Source organism: Haliotis cracherodii, unplaced genomic scaffold (assembly GCF_022045235.1).
Source record: "Haliotis cracherodii isolate W230 unplaced genomic scaffold, xgHalCrac1.p SCAF_13, whole genome shotgun sequence".
Classification (NCBI taxonomy): Eukaryota; Metazoa; Mollusca; class Gastropoda; order Lepetellida; family Haliotidae; genus Haliotis; species Haliotis cracherodii.
The window spans coordinates 20,167,108-20,184,673 of record NW_027266268.1 but is presented as its reverse complement, the minus strand read 5'-3'; the positions used below and the strand labels follow the sequence as shown (position 1 = coordinate 20,184,673).

Here is a 17,566-nt window from a genome sequence, read left to right as displayed (position 1 = left end):
AAGCGTGTTCGTTATAACCGTAGTTTACTGTATGTCAATATACTTGATCTCCCTGTGATTTCACTCCTTTTTTATGCATTTTACGGTAAATATGTTTTTATTGTCATGTGTTCTTATCAACTCAGTTGTTTGTTTTCGTCCCAATCTGTCTGTCGGAATAATACCTCTTATGTGCTAATATTATATTTTTCACTTGAATAACGTTTCTTCATTCGTTGCATGAGCACTATTATAATGCACAACGATTTTTATGTGATAGTTATAGAAGTTTACTTCTAGGTAAATACATTTCAACAAGCTTGTGGAACTTTACATATCCTAATAAAATTACTCTGTCAATGACGAGAATCTGATACAATCTGTGATCGATATGTGGGGTGACCATGAGCCTTTTAGTACCGCTTCACTCACTGTTTGATCCACTCATAAAATATGTAAACAGCTTATTCTTTTCAAATATGTATCATATTATTTTCTGTGCATTAGAGCCACAAGTGCCACGTAAATAAAATTTATACACGCTTATACACAAAATGATTTTGGCCACATTTTAATACCTCGTGAAATAAGTATAGCCGGAAATATATTTCGTTTCGCATTATGTATTCCGTTCCCATTTATGGAAATATTCATCACCCCGAAACAAAATAGAAATATTTTGACAAAAATCATAGAACATATTATGGAATCGTTTTGAAATAAAAAGCATTATATTCGATACATTTAAGTTGGGTTTTAATTTGAATATTTCTTTCCCAGCGAGCACTTGCATTAGGCTCCAGACAAGGATAACCGAAACCGTTATAGATTTGCACGAGCAAGAAAACGCTGCGAGGAGCTTCACAGGGTTACTCATCCAAGATGGCGTTGAAGAGGGCAGTTCACGACAGTAAGAAATATGATAATGTCTATATATCGTGGCAGTTCAGTTAATCAAATGTGAAACTGTATATTCAGATTTCCCCATTACTACACTGTACAAAGCATCTTTGAAAATCCGTGTTTACACTCTCAGACTAAAATATTTTTGATCTGATTTGCTGTCACTGTAGATGATAAATATGCAGTACATTAACATATTGACACTGTATTTGACATTGGTCGAAAGAACTCCATTCGTATAACAGATTGAGTAAATGAATATACGTTTTTAACAATATGTCGAATAAATCACTGCCTGTCATACAAATTAGATGATCCATTCGAAATAATACGACCTCTTCTCCTGGTTACTGATTTTTTGACAGAAAATTAACATGCGATCGTATGATTTCTAGGTCATAAGGAAAACAAGAATATGGCCTCCTGTTGTGTTTGTTGGTTAGGCCAAACACATATATACAATCTATCTATATGTGTCTTTGGTTAGGCGATCAGGAATTGCATTGTACATTTAAGAAAGATGAACGCTTCATCATGTTCATGAAACAGGTTTATACAATTTTGTGTGCCACAACAAATACCTGAAAATGAACAGTGGTATGGATTGATAGAGTATTATGGCATTGATGTAATATTGCATTATTGATGTTGTCAATAAATAATCCCAATCAGCATGATCTGTGTAATGCCTTTTGCATAAATAAAATATATCTTATCAGCGGTAGAAACAGTTTTAGCCCACTAGTCCATATAATCAGCAGGGCAGTCAGGTAGTTTAGTGGTTATAGCGCCATGCTGAAGACCCTGGTTCGATTCCCAACATGGGTTCAATGTGTGAAGCCCATTTCTTGTGTCCCCCACCGTGATATGGCTGGAATATTGCTAAAAGCGGCGTAAAACCATGCTCACTCACTTAAAATCAGCTGATAATGATAACACAAAGCAAAACCATTGAAAAAGACAAATTTCTACTAGCCTTAAGGATACCTTAACTATTGGGTAGTTTGGCAAGGACTATTGGACAAGTGACAATTTCTAATGCTGCTCATTATCATGCAAAGTATTTGCAGGTAAACATGGTAAAGATTGATATGATCAGGATGATGATAATGAGAATGTTTAATAGGCGCTTTATTGCCCATAAACAGGTCTGGACCACTACCCTCTTGTATTATTTCGATAGGCTTGGAACACAATCATCACATACTACCATGTATATCTAAAAAATACCCCAAAGTTTTGTTTTCAGCACATTCAGTTTACAATTTATCGCGATATGATGTCATAGAATCCAGATAAACCAATCAAATCATTACCTCACTAGTGAATCAGGTCACCAGATGCCGTATTCAAACTTCGATGTACAATCCATTTTTGAAATGGGAGAAGTTTTAACGCAGGAAATAACATTAGAGATGTATGTAATACACTTTGCAATTTTGCCCTTTTGAAGTTTTTAGCTCTTAAAAGAGAAAATATGTCTGAAAGATTTCTGGTGCTCGTAACAGTGTCGCCACTTTGAAAAGACACCATGGGTTACCTCCCTTGCCTTGTGATTACAAGGTGTACAGTGATTTGAGTATAATTTCAGCGGTAGAAACATTTTTGGTCAACTAGTCCTTATAATGATAACATAAAGCAAAACCCTTAAAAATGGCAAATATCTCCTAGTCCTTATGATACATTAACTATTGGGCAGATTGGCAAGGACTACAGAACTAGTGCCAATTTCTAACCCTGGATATTAACTTACCTAGTAATTTGAAGGCATCACTGAAAACTCAAGGCAAATGTGCGAATAAAGACTTACACCCCTTTAAGGAGAGTTACCGTTCTTTTCGCACTTATCAAATAAACCTCAACACCAGCATGACCAGGTAATCTGAGCGCAGCATTGATTTTGCGTTCACCTTGAACATGTTGAAATCTGGCATTGCGTCCGGACCTGGTAAGAGACTTGATGAATTATTTTTTGTGTTCATTTACATGTCTGCAATGAACCATGGAAATAGCTGAATATATTTAGTTTAATTACTCAAAATCCTGATACAGATAAGTACATATTGCTTATACTATGAACCCTTAGTGTGTCTTGTCCAGAATAGTTAATGGCGACCATGATATAATGATATATTGCTGACAGCCTCTGTGGTTTAGTGCATAGTGTCTGCCTGGAGAGCGAAAAGTTGGTGGTTTGATCCCTGGCGGTGTCAGACGAAAAGACATTAAAATATGGTACTTCTTGTTACCCAGCCTGGCTCTCGGGATTCAGGGTATAAAACAAGAACTGATCAACTCAGAGTCAGGATACTGTATCTGAGTGGGATATTCATGTTTAACTGCGGCATGCTGTCTCAGCTCATTGGGCTAGCACTATAAAAGCATATTAGTCCGGACTAGATCAAGCAGACACACACGCATGTTGCTATAGAAGTTCAAATATTTTGAACGTGAGGTCACATCCTATTCCACCTGACCTGTTATAATAGTTACTGCAATGTAATACCTAATAACACTGAATAATTCATTGTTTGCATTTTACCATAACAGCCACTGACACACAAGTTGATATATCAAGGTTAATGGCTTATTTGTTGTGTATCTTCAAAATGCTAATGAACCTTGAATTAAAGTGATGTCATGTATCCATGGTAACTCTCTTTTCTGCTCCATTTTCAGAGATACTCAATGATGTGATCCTGTCTGTGAAGAAGACAGGATCGGACTGGAAGGTGCTGGTTGTGGACCAGCTGAGTATGCGCATGATCTCAGCATGTCTTAACATGACCGAGATCATGTCCAGTGGCATAACATGTATGTGGAACTTTGCGATGCAAATTGGTGAAATTGATTTGGAGTTATGACCTTTTATGACCAGATATGTATGTTTGATGACCAGATATATATATTCGATGGCCAGATATATATGTTTGATGAGCAGATATGCATGTTTGATGAGCAGATATGCATGTTTGATGAGCAGATATGCATGTTTGATGAGCAGATATATATGTTTGATGGGCAGATATATATGTTTGATGAGCAGATATATATGTTTGATGAGCAGATATATATGTTTGATGTGCAGATATGCATGTTTGATGAGCAGATAGGCATGTTTGATGAGCAGATATGCATGTTTGATGAGCATATATATATATATATATTTGATGAGCAGATATGTTAGTTTGATGAGCAGATTATGCATGTTTGATGAGCAGATATGTTTGTTTGATCAACACCTAAAGTTTTATATTAATTATTAACATGAATATTTCTGTCACACATACTGTTTTAGGTATTTTTGTTTTATTGTCTTTACATACTTCTGCCTAAAAAATAGGAGAGCATGAAAATATGCTGGTCAATGATTAACATTGCCTGTTGCTGGAGAGCAGGAATTTCAAACTCTGGCCTAGACCTACCGTATTCGACGTAATAAGCGCCCCGCTCTAATAAGCGCCCATGGCGATATTTGCTAATATATATGCTAGTGAACAATCCCAATTAGAAACCCTTCCGATTGATCAATGTACACAAGACTTATTGATTCGTGTATAATACTCACTCGTGTGTTATATGCACCCTTAATTGTGGGCAATTAAATTCTAGAAAATATATCTCTCGTGTATGATACGTACATACTTTTCTTTTGAATCATTTCAGACTGTCAGCATAAACCACTGTACGAAATTTAAAATTTTTCAACTCTGTTTTTGTTCTCACCAAAATTATATTCTAATAGGAGCCCACTATTTCCAATTTTGAGAGCGCCCCGGGCGCTTAATACGTCGAATACGGTACATCAGATTCACTTAGCAAAAGTTGATAAATTACTTTTTGTTGTTAAACCCCACACTCAGCAATTTTCCAGCTATATGACAGCGCTCTGTAAATAATCAAGTCTGGACCAAACAATCCAGTGACTGACAGCATGAGCATCGATCTATGCAATTGGGATATGATGACATGCATCAACCAAGTCAGCAAATCTGACCACCCGATCCCGTTGGTCGTCTCTTACAACAGGCATAGTTGCCTTTTACAGCAAACCTGGGTTGCTGAAGACCAATTCTATCCCAGATCTTCATGGGTCAATACAATTACTGAATGACACATGCTAATTGATGTGGATTTGTCCTATGGTATATTCTAGTAGTACATGTATCATGGTAATACAATGTCATTATCAGAATATATTCCATGACAGTCTGTAGCCATCTGGTAGTGGTTTTATGATACATCGATACAGTATTGTATCCCGATATGTGATACATGATACAATGTGATACAAAAAAATGCTTACATCATGTACATAACACAAAAAGATTTCTGAAATAAAAGTACTGTAACGGGATACGAATCATATTGCAGCCATAGTATCAGGATACGTACCGTATCACGACGCCACCATGTCGATACATCTCCACTGTCTGGAAATATGATGTAATTGTTTCTGGTTCTCCTTTACAGTGGTTGAAGATATCAACAAACGACGAGAACCATTGCCGAATTTGGAGGCTATATACCTTATAACTCCAACAGAAAAGGTTAGTTTGGGTGTATTTTGAATCAGCTTGTAATTAATTTTCCAATACACAACTAACACAGTTAATACCTGCAGAATTTTGAAATGTAGACTTTGAAGATGTTTCCGAATATTTGTGAAATATTAATATCCCTGCGTATTTGTGATTTGTAAGTGTTTCATGCAGAACTGGTAAAGTTGATTTGAAATGAAACTGTTGTTGTAGAATTGTAGCATCTTTTTATCTCTTAAAAAAACCCAATTACATGAGACTTTGTATTTTAATCCTCAGTCGGTGAAGGGTCTGATTCAAGACTTCCAGAATATCCACTCGACACAGTACGCTCTTGCGCATGTTTTCTTCACGGAAGGTACGTTACCATGGTTCCACAAGAGCAAGTATGATGCTCATAATTTGCCCTGAACAAAACATATTTAGTAAATTTATTGAATCACATTAATTAAGAATGTTAACAGAGCATCAGAAAGTGGTATTTTACAATTGATTTTTAATTCACCTTGACATTGAATTTGGTTGACTTTTTCGTGACCTGTCATTGTCAAGGCCAATAGAAGCCAAAAAGGAAATTATCAAAGCATCCAAAGATAATGTTTGGAACTGAGAAATGTTTCAAATGTTTCTATGCTAAAATATTAAGATGCGTCTATTACTGTACTTGAGAAATCTTTCATACTTAGAAACTCAAAATTATGATTTGACTTGTGAGTGAGTGGAGGCTGAAGTTAAACAGCCTGGTTTGTTGAAGTTTACTAGCGCCATTCATTAACATGCTGGAGTCCTTGTGCTTTGTATGAAATACAATTTCTGAAGTCCACTCACTGTATTCAATGCTTTTGTCAGGTGGCAATCTTACATTGGTTTCCTTTATGGACATAGGGGCATGAATGGCCATTTAAATTTGAATGTGCAGCGTTGCGTCCCATGGACATGCCAGGAACCTGTGATTGTGGGAATAGATTCCCCTTCACCCCTGTTATGTATCTAGGTTTGTCAGCACCTACCCACGCTTGTGGGTTTCATCAAGGTGGTAAACACCTGAGACCTGCATCACTTAGGTCTTTACTTCTACATGAGACTGACACGCCGTGATATAACTGGAATACTGTTCAGATCATTGTTAAATCTAACTCACTCACTTACAAAAGTAAATTTTTGACATACATCCCTGAATCTAATCGCAAAGAAAATGGAGCTGCAACAGTTCAGGTATGTAACTTGTGTTTTGTCTCCAGCATGTCCTGACGAGCTGTTCAACGAGTTGACTAAATCCAGTGCAAGCAAGAGAGTGAAGACTCTGAAGGAGATCAACATTGCTTTCCTCCCATATGAAGCACAGGTAATGAAACACTGACTCTAACAATGTAGTGAGGGAACTCCTAGAGATGTTTATATGGGGCGCAGGGCACCTAATAGCATAAAGAAGTTGTCATCCATAAAATGCCTCCTGTTAATTGTCACTTACCAACTCTTAAAATACCAAACAGTACATATCTCCTGCTATAGCTGAACATTGCAGACTTAAGCCTAAAACATGTAAACCAAACAAAGAAGCTCAGTGTTTGTCATGACTGGTCATACTGCTTCCTGGCTGCAGGTGTTTTCCCTGGACTCGCATGACACCTTCCAGTACTACTTCAACCCCCAGAGGACAGGTGGCAGGACCATGAACCTGGAGCGCTGTGCGGAGCAGATCGCCACGCTGTGTGCCACGCTGGGGGAGTACCCTGCTGTCAGATTTAGGAGGTGAGACATCAGTGTTCGAAATACATGTATGTGAAAGAAATAAGGTACATCTTATATCAGGCTTGTAGTTTCAAAGTTGTATGCGTCCTTTCGCCTGCAGTAAATTACGTGTCTATCGTGTCTCTGTATTGGTATAAGCTGCAGTCTCTTTTTAAAAACGGTGGCCTGTAGAGTTTTTTTGGGCCTGCAGTTTCTGCAGTCTGTGGGTCCTGATGGCAGCCTGGCATTTGTTTTGACTTTTTACACTGGAAGACCTTCATTCCTAAAAATGGTTATGTGTGCCACAGGGCACCCCTAGAGATGTTTATGTGGTCCACAGGGCACTCCTAGAGATGTTAATGTGTGTCACAGGGCACTCCTAGATATGTCTATGTGTGTCATAGGGCACCCCTAGAGATGTTTATGTGTGTCACAGGGCACTCCTAGAGATATTTATGTGTGTCACAGGGCACCCCTAGAGATGTTTATGTGTGCCACAGGGCACCCCTAGAGATGTTTATATGTGTCACAGGGCACCCCTAGAGATGTTTATGTGTGTCACAGGGAACCCCTAGAGATATTTATGTGTGTCACAGCGCACCCCTAGAGATGTTTATGTGTGTCACAGGGCACTCCTAGAGATATTTATGTTGTCCACAGGGCACCCCTAGAGATATTTATGTGGTCCACCAGGCACCCCTAGAGATATTTATGTGGTCCACCAGGCACTCCTAGAGATGTTTATGTGTGTCACAGGGCACCCCTAGAGATATTTATGTGTGTCACAGGGCACCCCTAGAGATGTTTATGTGTGCCACAGGGCACTCCTAGAGATGGTAATGTGTGTCACAGGGCACTCCTAGAGATGGTTATGTGTGTCACAGGGCACTCCTAGAGATGGTAATGTTCTCACAGGGCACTCCTAGAGATGTTTATGTGTGTCACAGGGCACTCCTAGAAATATCTATGTGGTCCACAGGGCACCCCTAGAGATATTTATGTGGTCCACCAGGCACCCCTAGAGATATTTATGTGTGCCACAGGGCACCCCTAGAGATGTTTATGTGTGTCACAGGGCACTCCTAGAGATATTTATGTGGTCCACAGGGCACCCCTAGAGATATTTATGTGGTCGACCAGGCACCCCTAGAGATATTTATGTGGTCCACAGGGCACCCCTAGAGATCCCAGCTTCTGCAGTCTGTGGGTCCTGATGGCAGCCTTGCAATTGTTTTGACTTATTACTCTGTAAGACATTCACAACAGGGAGTGGGTTGGCATTAGTCTGCTTGCCTGAGTTAATTTTATTGACTTTTAGGTGAAAATTCCAGTCTACTTCCTTCTGTATCACAACTCTGGCCAGTTAATATTTCAGGTTATTTTGCATCCCAGGAAGGCTTCTTGGGCAAAGCATTTACGCATCAGGTCACAGTGAACTGTAAAATGGCTGATGTGGTGTGTTGAGGATATTTGAGTGTGGGCGACAAATGCGAAAAAAATTGCCTATTGTCCTGATCATATGATATAATCATGATAATGTTTACTATATCGAAATAGATTCACTTTCTTCACAAATGAATTTTGGAAATTTTGAAACACGTGGGCAGCCCTTTTGTTAGAATGGAAAACTATTATTAAAAGTATCAAAAGTCGCTGTTTTTAAGCAGAAATAAATGTTATCGTTGACGGTGATTCTCAGGTGAAGCAAAGACTGCATACCAGTGACAGGAAATATTATGCTTCTCTTGTAAAACGTGAGTGACCAATGTTGAGTGTTGAGAATTACCACGGACAGAAGTATGTTGTAAAATGCTTGTGTTTTATGTTTTTGACAATGACAATTCTAATATTCCAGTGACTTTGATCGCAATGCTGAGTTTGCTCAGATGGTGCAGCAGAAGATTGATGGCTACAAGGCAGATGACATCACCATGGGGGAGGTTGGTCACAATATAACCGCTTTCTTACTTCACAGATTTAGTTTTTCAACTAGCTTGTATTTTACCGATTCTGATAACTACTTTCAGTCATGAAAAGCAGGATGCCCACAGTGGAACTAAAGTAGCCCAGCTACTTGTCCTCCCCAACATTCCAGTAAAAGTCTGCTCACCCACGTAGTCAGAAGGCCCGTACAGTCACAGCAGTGGTGGCAAATACTTAACACGTTTGTGACTAACTTGTTTCATTCCGGGATGTGCCGAATAGCGACTCGTGTCCCTCTCATGGCTATTTTTACGACTGGGTTCTGCCTTAGCACAAACGGGCATAGCTAAAAGAATTGTCAACTTGTGTAATGATTCATATATATTTCCCCCATATATCGAATATATTTCAGATGCTCTTGTAAACACATGGGAACTTACATTTGTATACGGTATGGTTGAACACATTTGACTGTGTCTTGGGTACATTTTTAAATGCAAGACATATGTAAAATAAAAAATTATTCCTGAGGGATTCTTTGACTGAAATACTTGAAGTCATATTCTCATTCTTATTGGTTTGTCATATTTTCTCACATAACATTCATTGATAGGGGGACGAGTCTTCTTGCTGGTTACGGAAAGGGCGAGTGGTGACGAATGTACATGACACTGCGCATTTACTTTCAGAAGGTTGCGCTATGTTGTGTGACAACACTTAGGACCTGTAAATCTTTGTTGTTTACCTGACCTTTCTCATTTGAATATGCGTTAACTGGAAATTCCTGCTTTTAATATCATGGAAGTTAGGTCACATGTTCAGCAGTTAAAGTTATGTTGTGAAGGTAGCAAGTTACATAAGCCCATACTGTAGCATGGCATTCTCAGTCTTGGTGTTATCGTTTGCTGATTAGATAGGAAGGGCTCCTCGTATTAATTTCTTGATGCATTTTAGGCCAGGGGTTGATACTTGTATTAATTTGGTGCCCTTTTTATTTCATGATTTTACAATAATTATCTTTGTTACTGATGACGTTGTATGTTAAACAGGGTATTGCCAAGGACAGGTCTGTCCTGTTGATTCTGGACCGAGGATTTGACCCCATCTCTCCTCTCCTGCATGAGCTGACCTTCCAGGCCATGGCCTATGACCTTCTGCCAATAGAAAATGATGTCTACAAGTGAGTGATCATTTGAAATCAAAACTTGAATCTGACAGTGATCAAATGTAATTTCACATTAATCTCAAGACAAGAAATGTTTTTTGTTTGTTTGTTTGTTGTTCAACACAGCACTCAGCAATATTACAGCTATATGACGGCGGACTGTAAATCATTGAGTCTGGACTAGACAACCAGTGATTGACATCATGAACATCAATCCACGCAGTCAGCAAGCCTAACCACCTGATCCTGTTAGTCGCCACTTACTACAAGCATAGTCTCCTTTTAAAGCAAGGAATATTGCTGAGTACAGCGTTAAACAACAAACAAACAAAACAAAAAAAGCCTCTGCCACATCACCCTTTGTTAAGCTGAATGAATAGATGCAAGATTTGTATCTATAAAGTATAAATACACATGGTCCACCTTCCACAGGTACGAAAACACTAGCGGCAGTGATGTCAATGAGAAAGAGGTTCTCCTGGACGACCATGATGAGCTCTGGCTGGAACTACGACATCAGCACATTGCTGTGGTGTCTCAGTGAGTAGATATATAATCATGTACAGTGGAACCCAGATACCCAGAAACCTCGAATACCGGACAATATTTAGATAAAACTAGATAAATACTATGTAAAATGCTTCTCTTATCCAGACATCAGGGTGCCGATGTACAAAGCGATCTTAGTGCTAAGGTGATTGTAACTCTCATACCTTAACACAGACTTACGACAGTCTTAGTGCTAAGGTTGTTTTGTACAACGTCACCCAGTACTTTAACACAGACTTACGACAGTCTTAGCGCTAAGGTTGTTTTGTACAACGTCACCCAGTACTTTAACACAGATTTACGACAGTCTTAGCGCTAAGGTTGTTTTGTACAACGTCACCCAGTACTTTAACACAGACTTACGACAGTCTTAGCGCTAAGGTTGTTTTGTACAACGTCACCCAGTACTTTAACACAGACTTACGACAGTCTTAGAGCTAAGGTTGTTTTGTACAACGTCACCCAGTACTTTAACACAGACTTACGACAGTCTTAGCGCTAAGGTTTTCTTTGTACAACGTCACCCAGTACTTTAACACAGACTTACGACAATCTTAGAGCTAAGGTTGTTTTGTACAACGTCATCCTGGTTTCTGGGTCTGGACAGTGAGTTTTAATTACCAACAGTGCAATATACACACTCTTGTTTCCCACTTACCAGACAGCGACCATGCTTGATGATGTTTGTTTTGCCTGTAATCACCAGGCATCCAACATCATAGGGGCAGGTAGCATGGGATCACTGTTTATTAGGTACACATCTTGATTGTTAGTTGGGCAGGCATTGTCATTTGACATTGAGGTGCATCTTCCCGAGGCAAAGGAGTTAACTGACTATAAAAGTCCAGTTTCCACCCTTGCCGAACGAGGCTGGAAATTCTATGCTCGATCGCAGCGTCACCATTGGCTATTACGAGTTATGTCTCTTCTGTGTCTCTTCTATTGACCAATCAGTTACCATCATTCATATCACTTTCATTGCTTCAAATAAAATGGTGGCGCCAGTCAAGATGATCTGATCAATAATCACGATCTACCTTGTAATAAAATGGGTCTTATCCTGCTTAATGCATCAGATCACTTGAGCACATTGATTAAAAACATGAAATGATTTGGAAAATATATGTCGACGCCCAGTTGACGTTGAAACTGATGTTGTTTATGAACTGGATGACTAGTTTGTTTTGGAATTTTGGACTATGCGTAGACTTGTTAGTCCAGCCAAAATGTAACTCCGGAATTGCAGCCTAGTTCGGCAAGGGTGGAAACTGGACTTATAAGGTCAGTCAATGCCCTTGCCTCAGGAAGATGAGTGAGGTGAGGTTTGAGATGATCCCATCAAATAGCATGCATGACAAAAGTTGATCGAGTGTCTGCGCATTGTATCACAGCCAACATTACAATTGCAGAAACGAAATGCAGTGACAGCTACGGAAAAGAAGGAAATCTGTCACTATGAAATAAAAATTCCCAAAGCCAGACTTGACTTTTTGAGTAAACACTTTGGTAACCAGTTTAGATAGAACATCGGAAAAAAACCCCATTTGGTGACATTTATGAAAATAGAAAATGGTTGACCCTATAGAAAGATATTTCTAGTAAAAATGTTTATGGTGAAAAACTGTTGATGACTTCTCCAACATAGACACGACTCAACTGGACATTCAATTGGTTGTGTCACTCACCAACCCACTGACTGTGACAACCCACTGACAACCCACTTACTGTGACAACCCACTGACTGTGACAACCCACTGACAACCCACTGACTTTGACAACCCACTGACTGTGACAACCCACTGACTGTGACAACCCACTGACAACCCACTTACTGTGACAACCCACTGACTGTGACAATCCACTGACAACCCACTTACTGTGACAACCCACTGACAACCCATTGACTGTGACAAACCACTGACTGTGACAACCCACTGACTGACAACCCACTGACTGTGACAACCCACTGACAACCTACTGACTATGACAACCCACTGACAACCCACTTACAGTGACAACCCACTGACAACCCACTGACTGTGACAACCCACTGACAACCCACTGACTGTGACAACCCACTGACTGTGACAACCCACTGACAACCCATTGCCTGTGACAACCCACTGACTGTGACAACCCACTGACTGTGACAACCCACTTACTGTGACAACCCACTGACAACCCACTTACTGTGAGAACCCACTGACAACCCACTGACTGACAACCCACTGACTGTGACAACCCACTGACAACCCATTGACTGTGACAACCCACCGACTATGACAACCCACCGACTATGACAACTCCCCAACTATGACAACCCACCGGCTATGACAACCCTGCGACTATGACAACCCACTGACAATGACAACCCACTGACCGTGACAACCCACTGACCGTGACAACCCCAGAAACAGTAGCAATGATAAAACTGTCATCATTGTCTCATGTAAACTTTCTAAACCTTTCTAATTGTCTTTATACGTTTTTTTTCCAGACAAGTTACTAAAAAACTAAAACGCTTTGCTGAGGATAAGCGTCTGACCACCCCGGACAAGGCGAACATCCGAGACCTGTCACAAATGTTGAAGAAGATGCCTCAGTACCAGAAGGAGCTGAGCAACTACTCCACACACCTCCATCTTGCTGAGGACTGCATGAGACAGTATCAGAAACATATAGACAAGCTGTGTAAAGTAGAACAGGTAAGACAGTGTTGGGAGTTGTGATAGTACTCCACACACCTCCATCTTGCTGAGGACTGCATGAGGCAGCATCAGAAACATATAGACAAGCTGTGTAAAGTAGAACAGGTAAGACAGTGTTGGGAGTTGTGATTGTACATGTGGTAGAGTCCTTTAGGACAATGACTAATATTTTCAGATATTGTTTTACCTTTGACACTGTAAAAAAACAACCATCACTGATGTTTAGAATCAGTCTGTGACTTCAGCCACTTGTCCCAAGCTAGTGTCCTGTAAAATTCTCTTGATCTAGTTAGCTTTGCTTGTAAAGGTCCATGCATTAACACAAAGGCTCGGTCTAGTTGACAAAATATTTTTGGCATGAACTCAAAGCACTACATCATTACCGCAGTCAATGGATCAGTGTGCACTTGATTGAGGGTGTCGACCCTCTTTTGGTACGCCAGATGACGAGCGTTATTAAGTGGTGTTCTGGATGACGCAGTGTAGTATATTGGAGGTCATGAAATGTATTTCTGGTAAGCAGATGCCAATATTTCAACGTTAAACTTTATTTTTTAGTCTTTTTTATTCCTTGCAATGCAATATTTAGCCCTAAGCTCATAAGCGTGCACTTTAAAGTCCCAGTAATAACTTGTATTGGTTATGTATGCTGATATGACTAAAGTGTTCTTAAATTGGATGCGAAGGCAAGTTTAGTGGTTTACCAAATGCCATTGGGGGCAGGTTGGCACCCTCTTGATTTTCATTCTCATCAAGGGACTCAGGGAGTACTCTTTGTAATTGTCAGGATCTTGCCATGGGAACTGATGCAGATGGAGAAAAGGTGAAGGATCATATGCGAAACATCGTCCCAATCCTACTGGACCAGAACATCACAGCCTATGACAAGATCAGGATTATCCTCCTTTACATCATTCACAAGGGAGGTGAGTCAGGTCGGGCGAGTCAAAAATAATAATCTCCTCGTTGTGGAAAGGTTCGTCACCATGTGTGTAAGTACTACTAACAATAATGGGCTAGCTCAGATGGGAAAGGCGTCGGCTCTTCACATTCAAGATCAGGATTTGAAGCTGTTAATGTATACACTGTGCTAAGCCCATTCTCAGTATCCCCTGTCCTGTTATTACCACAGAGCTCTAATGAGCATTATGAGGCCAGCTTTATATTGATAGACTCAGGGTAGAATGGGTTGCCATATATATTTTACCAGTCAACTCAATGGACTCGGTTGGAATAGGTCGCCATGTGGTAGCAGCCAACTTAGTGGACTTGGTTGGAATAGGTCGCCATGTGTATTGTAGCAGCCGACTCAATGGAATAGGTTGCCAATGGGACCCGTGAAGATCAGGGGTAGAATAGATCCTCAGCAACCCATGCTTTCCGTAAAAGGCGACTTTACTTTCGTAAGAGGCGACTGACGGGATAGGAGGGTCAGGCTCGCTGACTTGGTTCATGCTTGTCACCATATCCCAAATGAATGGATCGATGCTCATGATGTCAATCACTGGATTGTCTGGTTCAGACTTGATTATTTACAACTGCCAGAATATAAAGCTGGAATATTGCTGAGTACGGCATTGAACAACAAACAAACAAACAAACAAACAAAGGTCTCCAATGGACATCTTAATTGGGTAAATTGTCTATTGTCTGTAGTGCAATGGTGTCATTATGTCTTGTCTCCAACCTCAGTATTGTTGTCCTAATCAAGCATGATAAGTTTTGTGACAATATTTATATCTTATTTAACATGCGTGACTTCCGTTAAATAGATGCAGACATGCTCTATTGATTCAGTTGTACATGTCATATGACTTGAAATACGTATGAAAATGTCATTTGAATTTTGTGTGATGGTATCACAAGACTTGTGCAGTGTGCACGTCCGACTCTATGTATCACGTGACTTTGCTCTGACCGTCTTTCAATAGGTATCACGTGACTTTTATATATGAACATCCTACATTGTATGTATCATGTGACTTGATGTGACATGGTTTCACATGACATTGGCGTGTGACTGTGTGACACTGTACATATTTTGTCATATGACTTTGATGGGACAGTATCATGTGATTTTGACGTGTGACTGTACGACACTGTACTTGTGTCATATGACTTTGATGTGACATAGTATCACGTGGCTTTGACGTATGACAATACGACATTGTACCTGTGTCATATGACTTTGATGGGACAGTATCATGTGATTTTGATGTGTGACTGTACGACACTGTACTTGTGTCATATGACTTTGATGGGACAGTATCATGTGATTTTGATGTGTGACTGTACAACACTGTACCTGTGTCATATGACTTTTATGTGACACAGTATCATGTGACTTTGATGTGTGACTGTACAACACTGTACATATGTCATATGACTTTGATGTGACATAGTATCACTTGACTTTGATGTGTGACTGTACAACACTGTACATATGTCATATGACTTTGATGTGACATAGTTTCATATGACTTTGATGTGTGACTGTACTACACTGTACATATGTCATATGACTTTGATGTGACATAGTTTCATATGACTTTGACGAGTGACTGTACTACCCTGTACATATGTCATATGACTTTGATGTGACATAGTTTCATATGACTTTGACGAGTGACTGTACTACCCTGTACCTGTGTCATATGACTTTGATGTGACATAGTTTCATATGACTTTGACGTGTGACTGTACTACACTGTAGGTATCACGGAAGAGAACCTGGCCAAGCTGCTCCAGCATGCCCAGATTCCCATGGAGGAGAAGTGCATCGTCACCAACATGCAGAACCTCGGCATCCCCATCATACAAGATGTAAGTACTCTCTGCCTCTCTACTGCTCTACTCACCTCATGTCACATGGACACACATAGTATCACATCACAGACTTACCCGACTCACATAGACTTGCACATGACACACATGACTCGCATGATGCATGACACACATGTGACATGGACCCACATGACTCACATGGACACATGACACATGACACACGTCACATGGACCCACATGGACCCACATGACTGACATGACTCGCATGATGCATGACACACATGTGACTCACAGACTTGTACATGACCCACATGGACACATGGACCCACATGTCACATGGACCCATATGACTCATATGGACACACATTACCCACATGGACCCACATGACTCACATGGACTCACATGGACCCACATGACTCACATGGATTCATCACATGGACACATGACTCACATGGACCCACATTGACACATGTCACATGGACCAACATGACTCACATGGACCCACATGACTCACATAGGCCCACATGACTCACATGGACCCACATGACTCACATGGACCCACATGACTCAGATGGACACATGACTCACATGGACACACATGACTCACATGGACACACATGACTCACATGGACACATAGCACACGTCACATGGACCCACATGACTCATATGGACCCACATAGCTCATATGTACACATGTCACATGAACCCACATGACTCACAAGGAACCACATGGACTCACATGGACCCACATGACTCACATGGACCCACATGACACACATGTAACTCACAAACTTTCACATGACTCACATGGGCACATGACACACGTTACATGGACCTACATGACTCACATAAACTCACATGACTCACATGGACCCACATGACTCACATGGACCCACATGTCTCATATGGACACACATGACCCACATGGACCCGCATGGACCCGCATGGACCCACATGACTCACATGGACCCACATGGATTCATCACATGGACACATGACTCACATGGACCCACATTGACACATGTCACATGGAGCAACATGACTCACATGGACCGACATGACTCACATGGACACATGACTCACATGGACACACATGACTCACATGGACACATGACACACATGTCACATGGACCCACATGACTCACATGGACCCACATGACTCACATGGACACATGACTCACATGGACCGACATGACTCACATGGACACATGACTCACATGGACACATGACTCACATGGACACATGACATATGCCACATGGACACACATGACTCACATGGAC

General features: G+C 40.5%; 1 protein-coding gene across 1 annotated transcript in view; it reads left to right on the top strand.

Annotated features, from left to right (window-relative positions):
• The first annotated feature begins 824 nt into the window (after positions 1-824).
• LOC139459757 (syntaxin-binding protein 1-like) overlaps positions 825-17,566 on the top strand; it is a 35,293-nt gene continuing 18,551 nt past the window's right edge. Inside the window, exons 1-12 of the mRNA XM_071241419.1 lie at positions 825-889; positions 3,562-3,696; positions 5,356-5,432; positions 5,703-5,781; positions 6,665-6,768; positions 7,027-7,175; positions 9,010-9,094; positions 10,127-10,257; positions 10,675-10,782; positions 13,289-13,496; positions 14,287-14,425; positions 16,213-16,322. Coding sequence (XP_071097520.1) covers positions 862-889; positions 3,562-3,696; positions 5,356-5,432; positions 5,703-5,781; positions 6,665-6,768; positions 7,027-7,175; positions 9,010-9,094; positions 10,127-10,257; positions 10,675-10,782; positions 13,289-13,496; positions 14,287-14,425; positions 16,213-16,322 — 1,353 coding nt within the window. The 5' untranslated portion in view covers positions 825-861. The remainder of the gene's footprint in view (positions 890-3,561; positions 3,697-5,355; positions 5,433-5,702; positions 5,782-6,664; positions 6,769-7,026; positions 7,176-9,009; positions 9,095-10,126; positions 10,258-10,674; positions 10,783-13,288; positions 13,497-14,286; positions 14,426-16,212; positions 16,323-17,566) is intronic.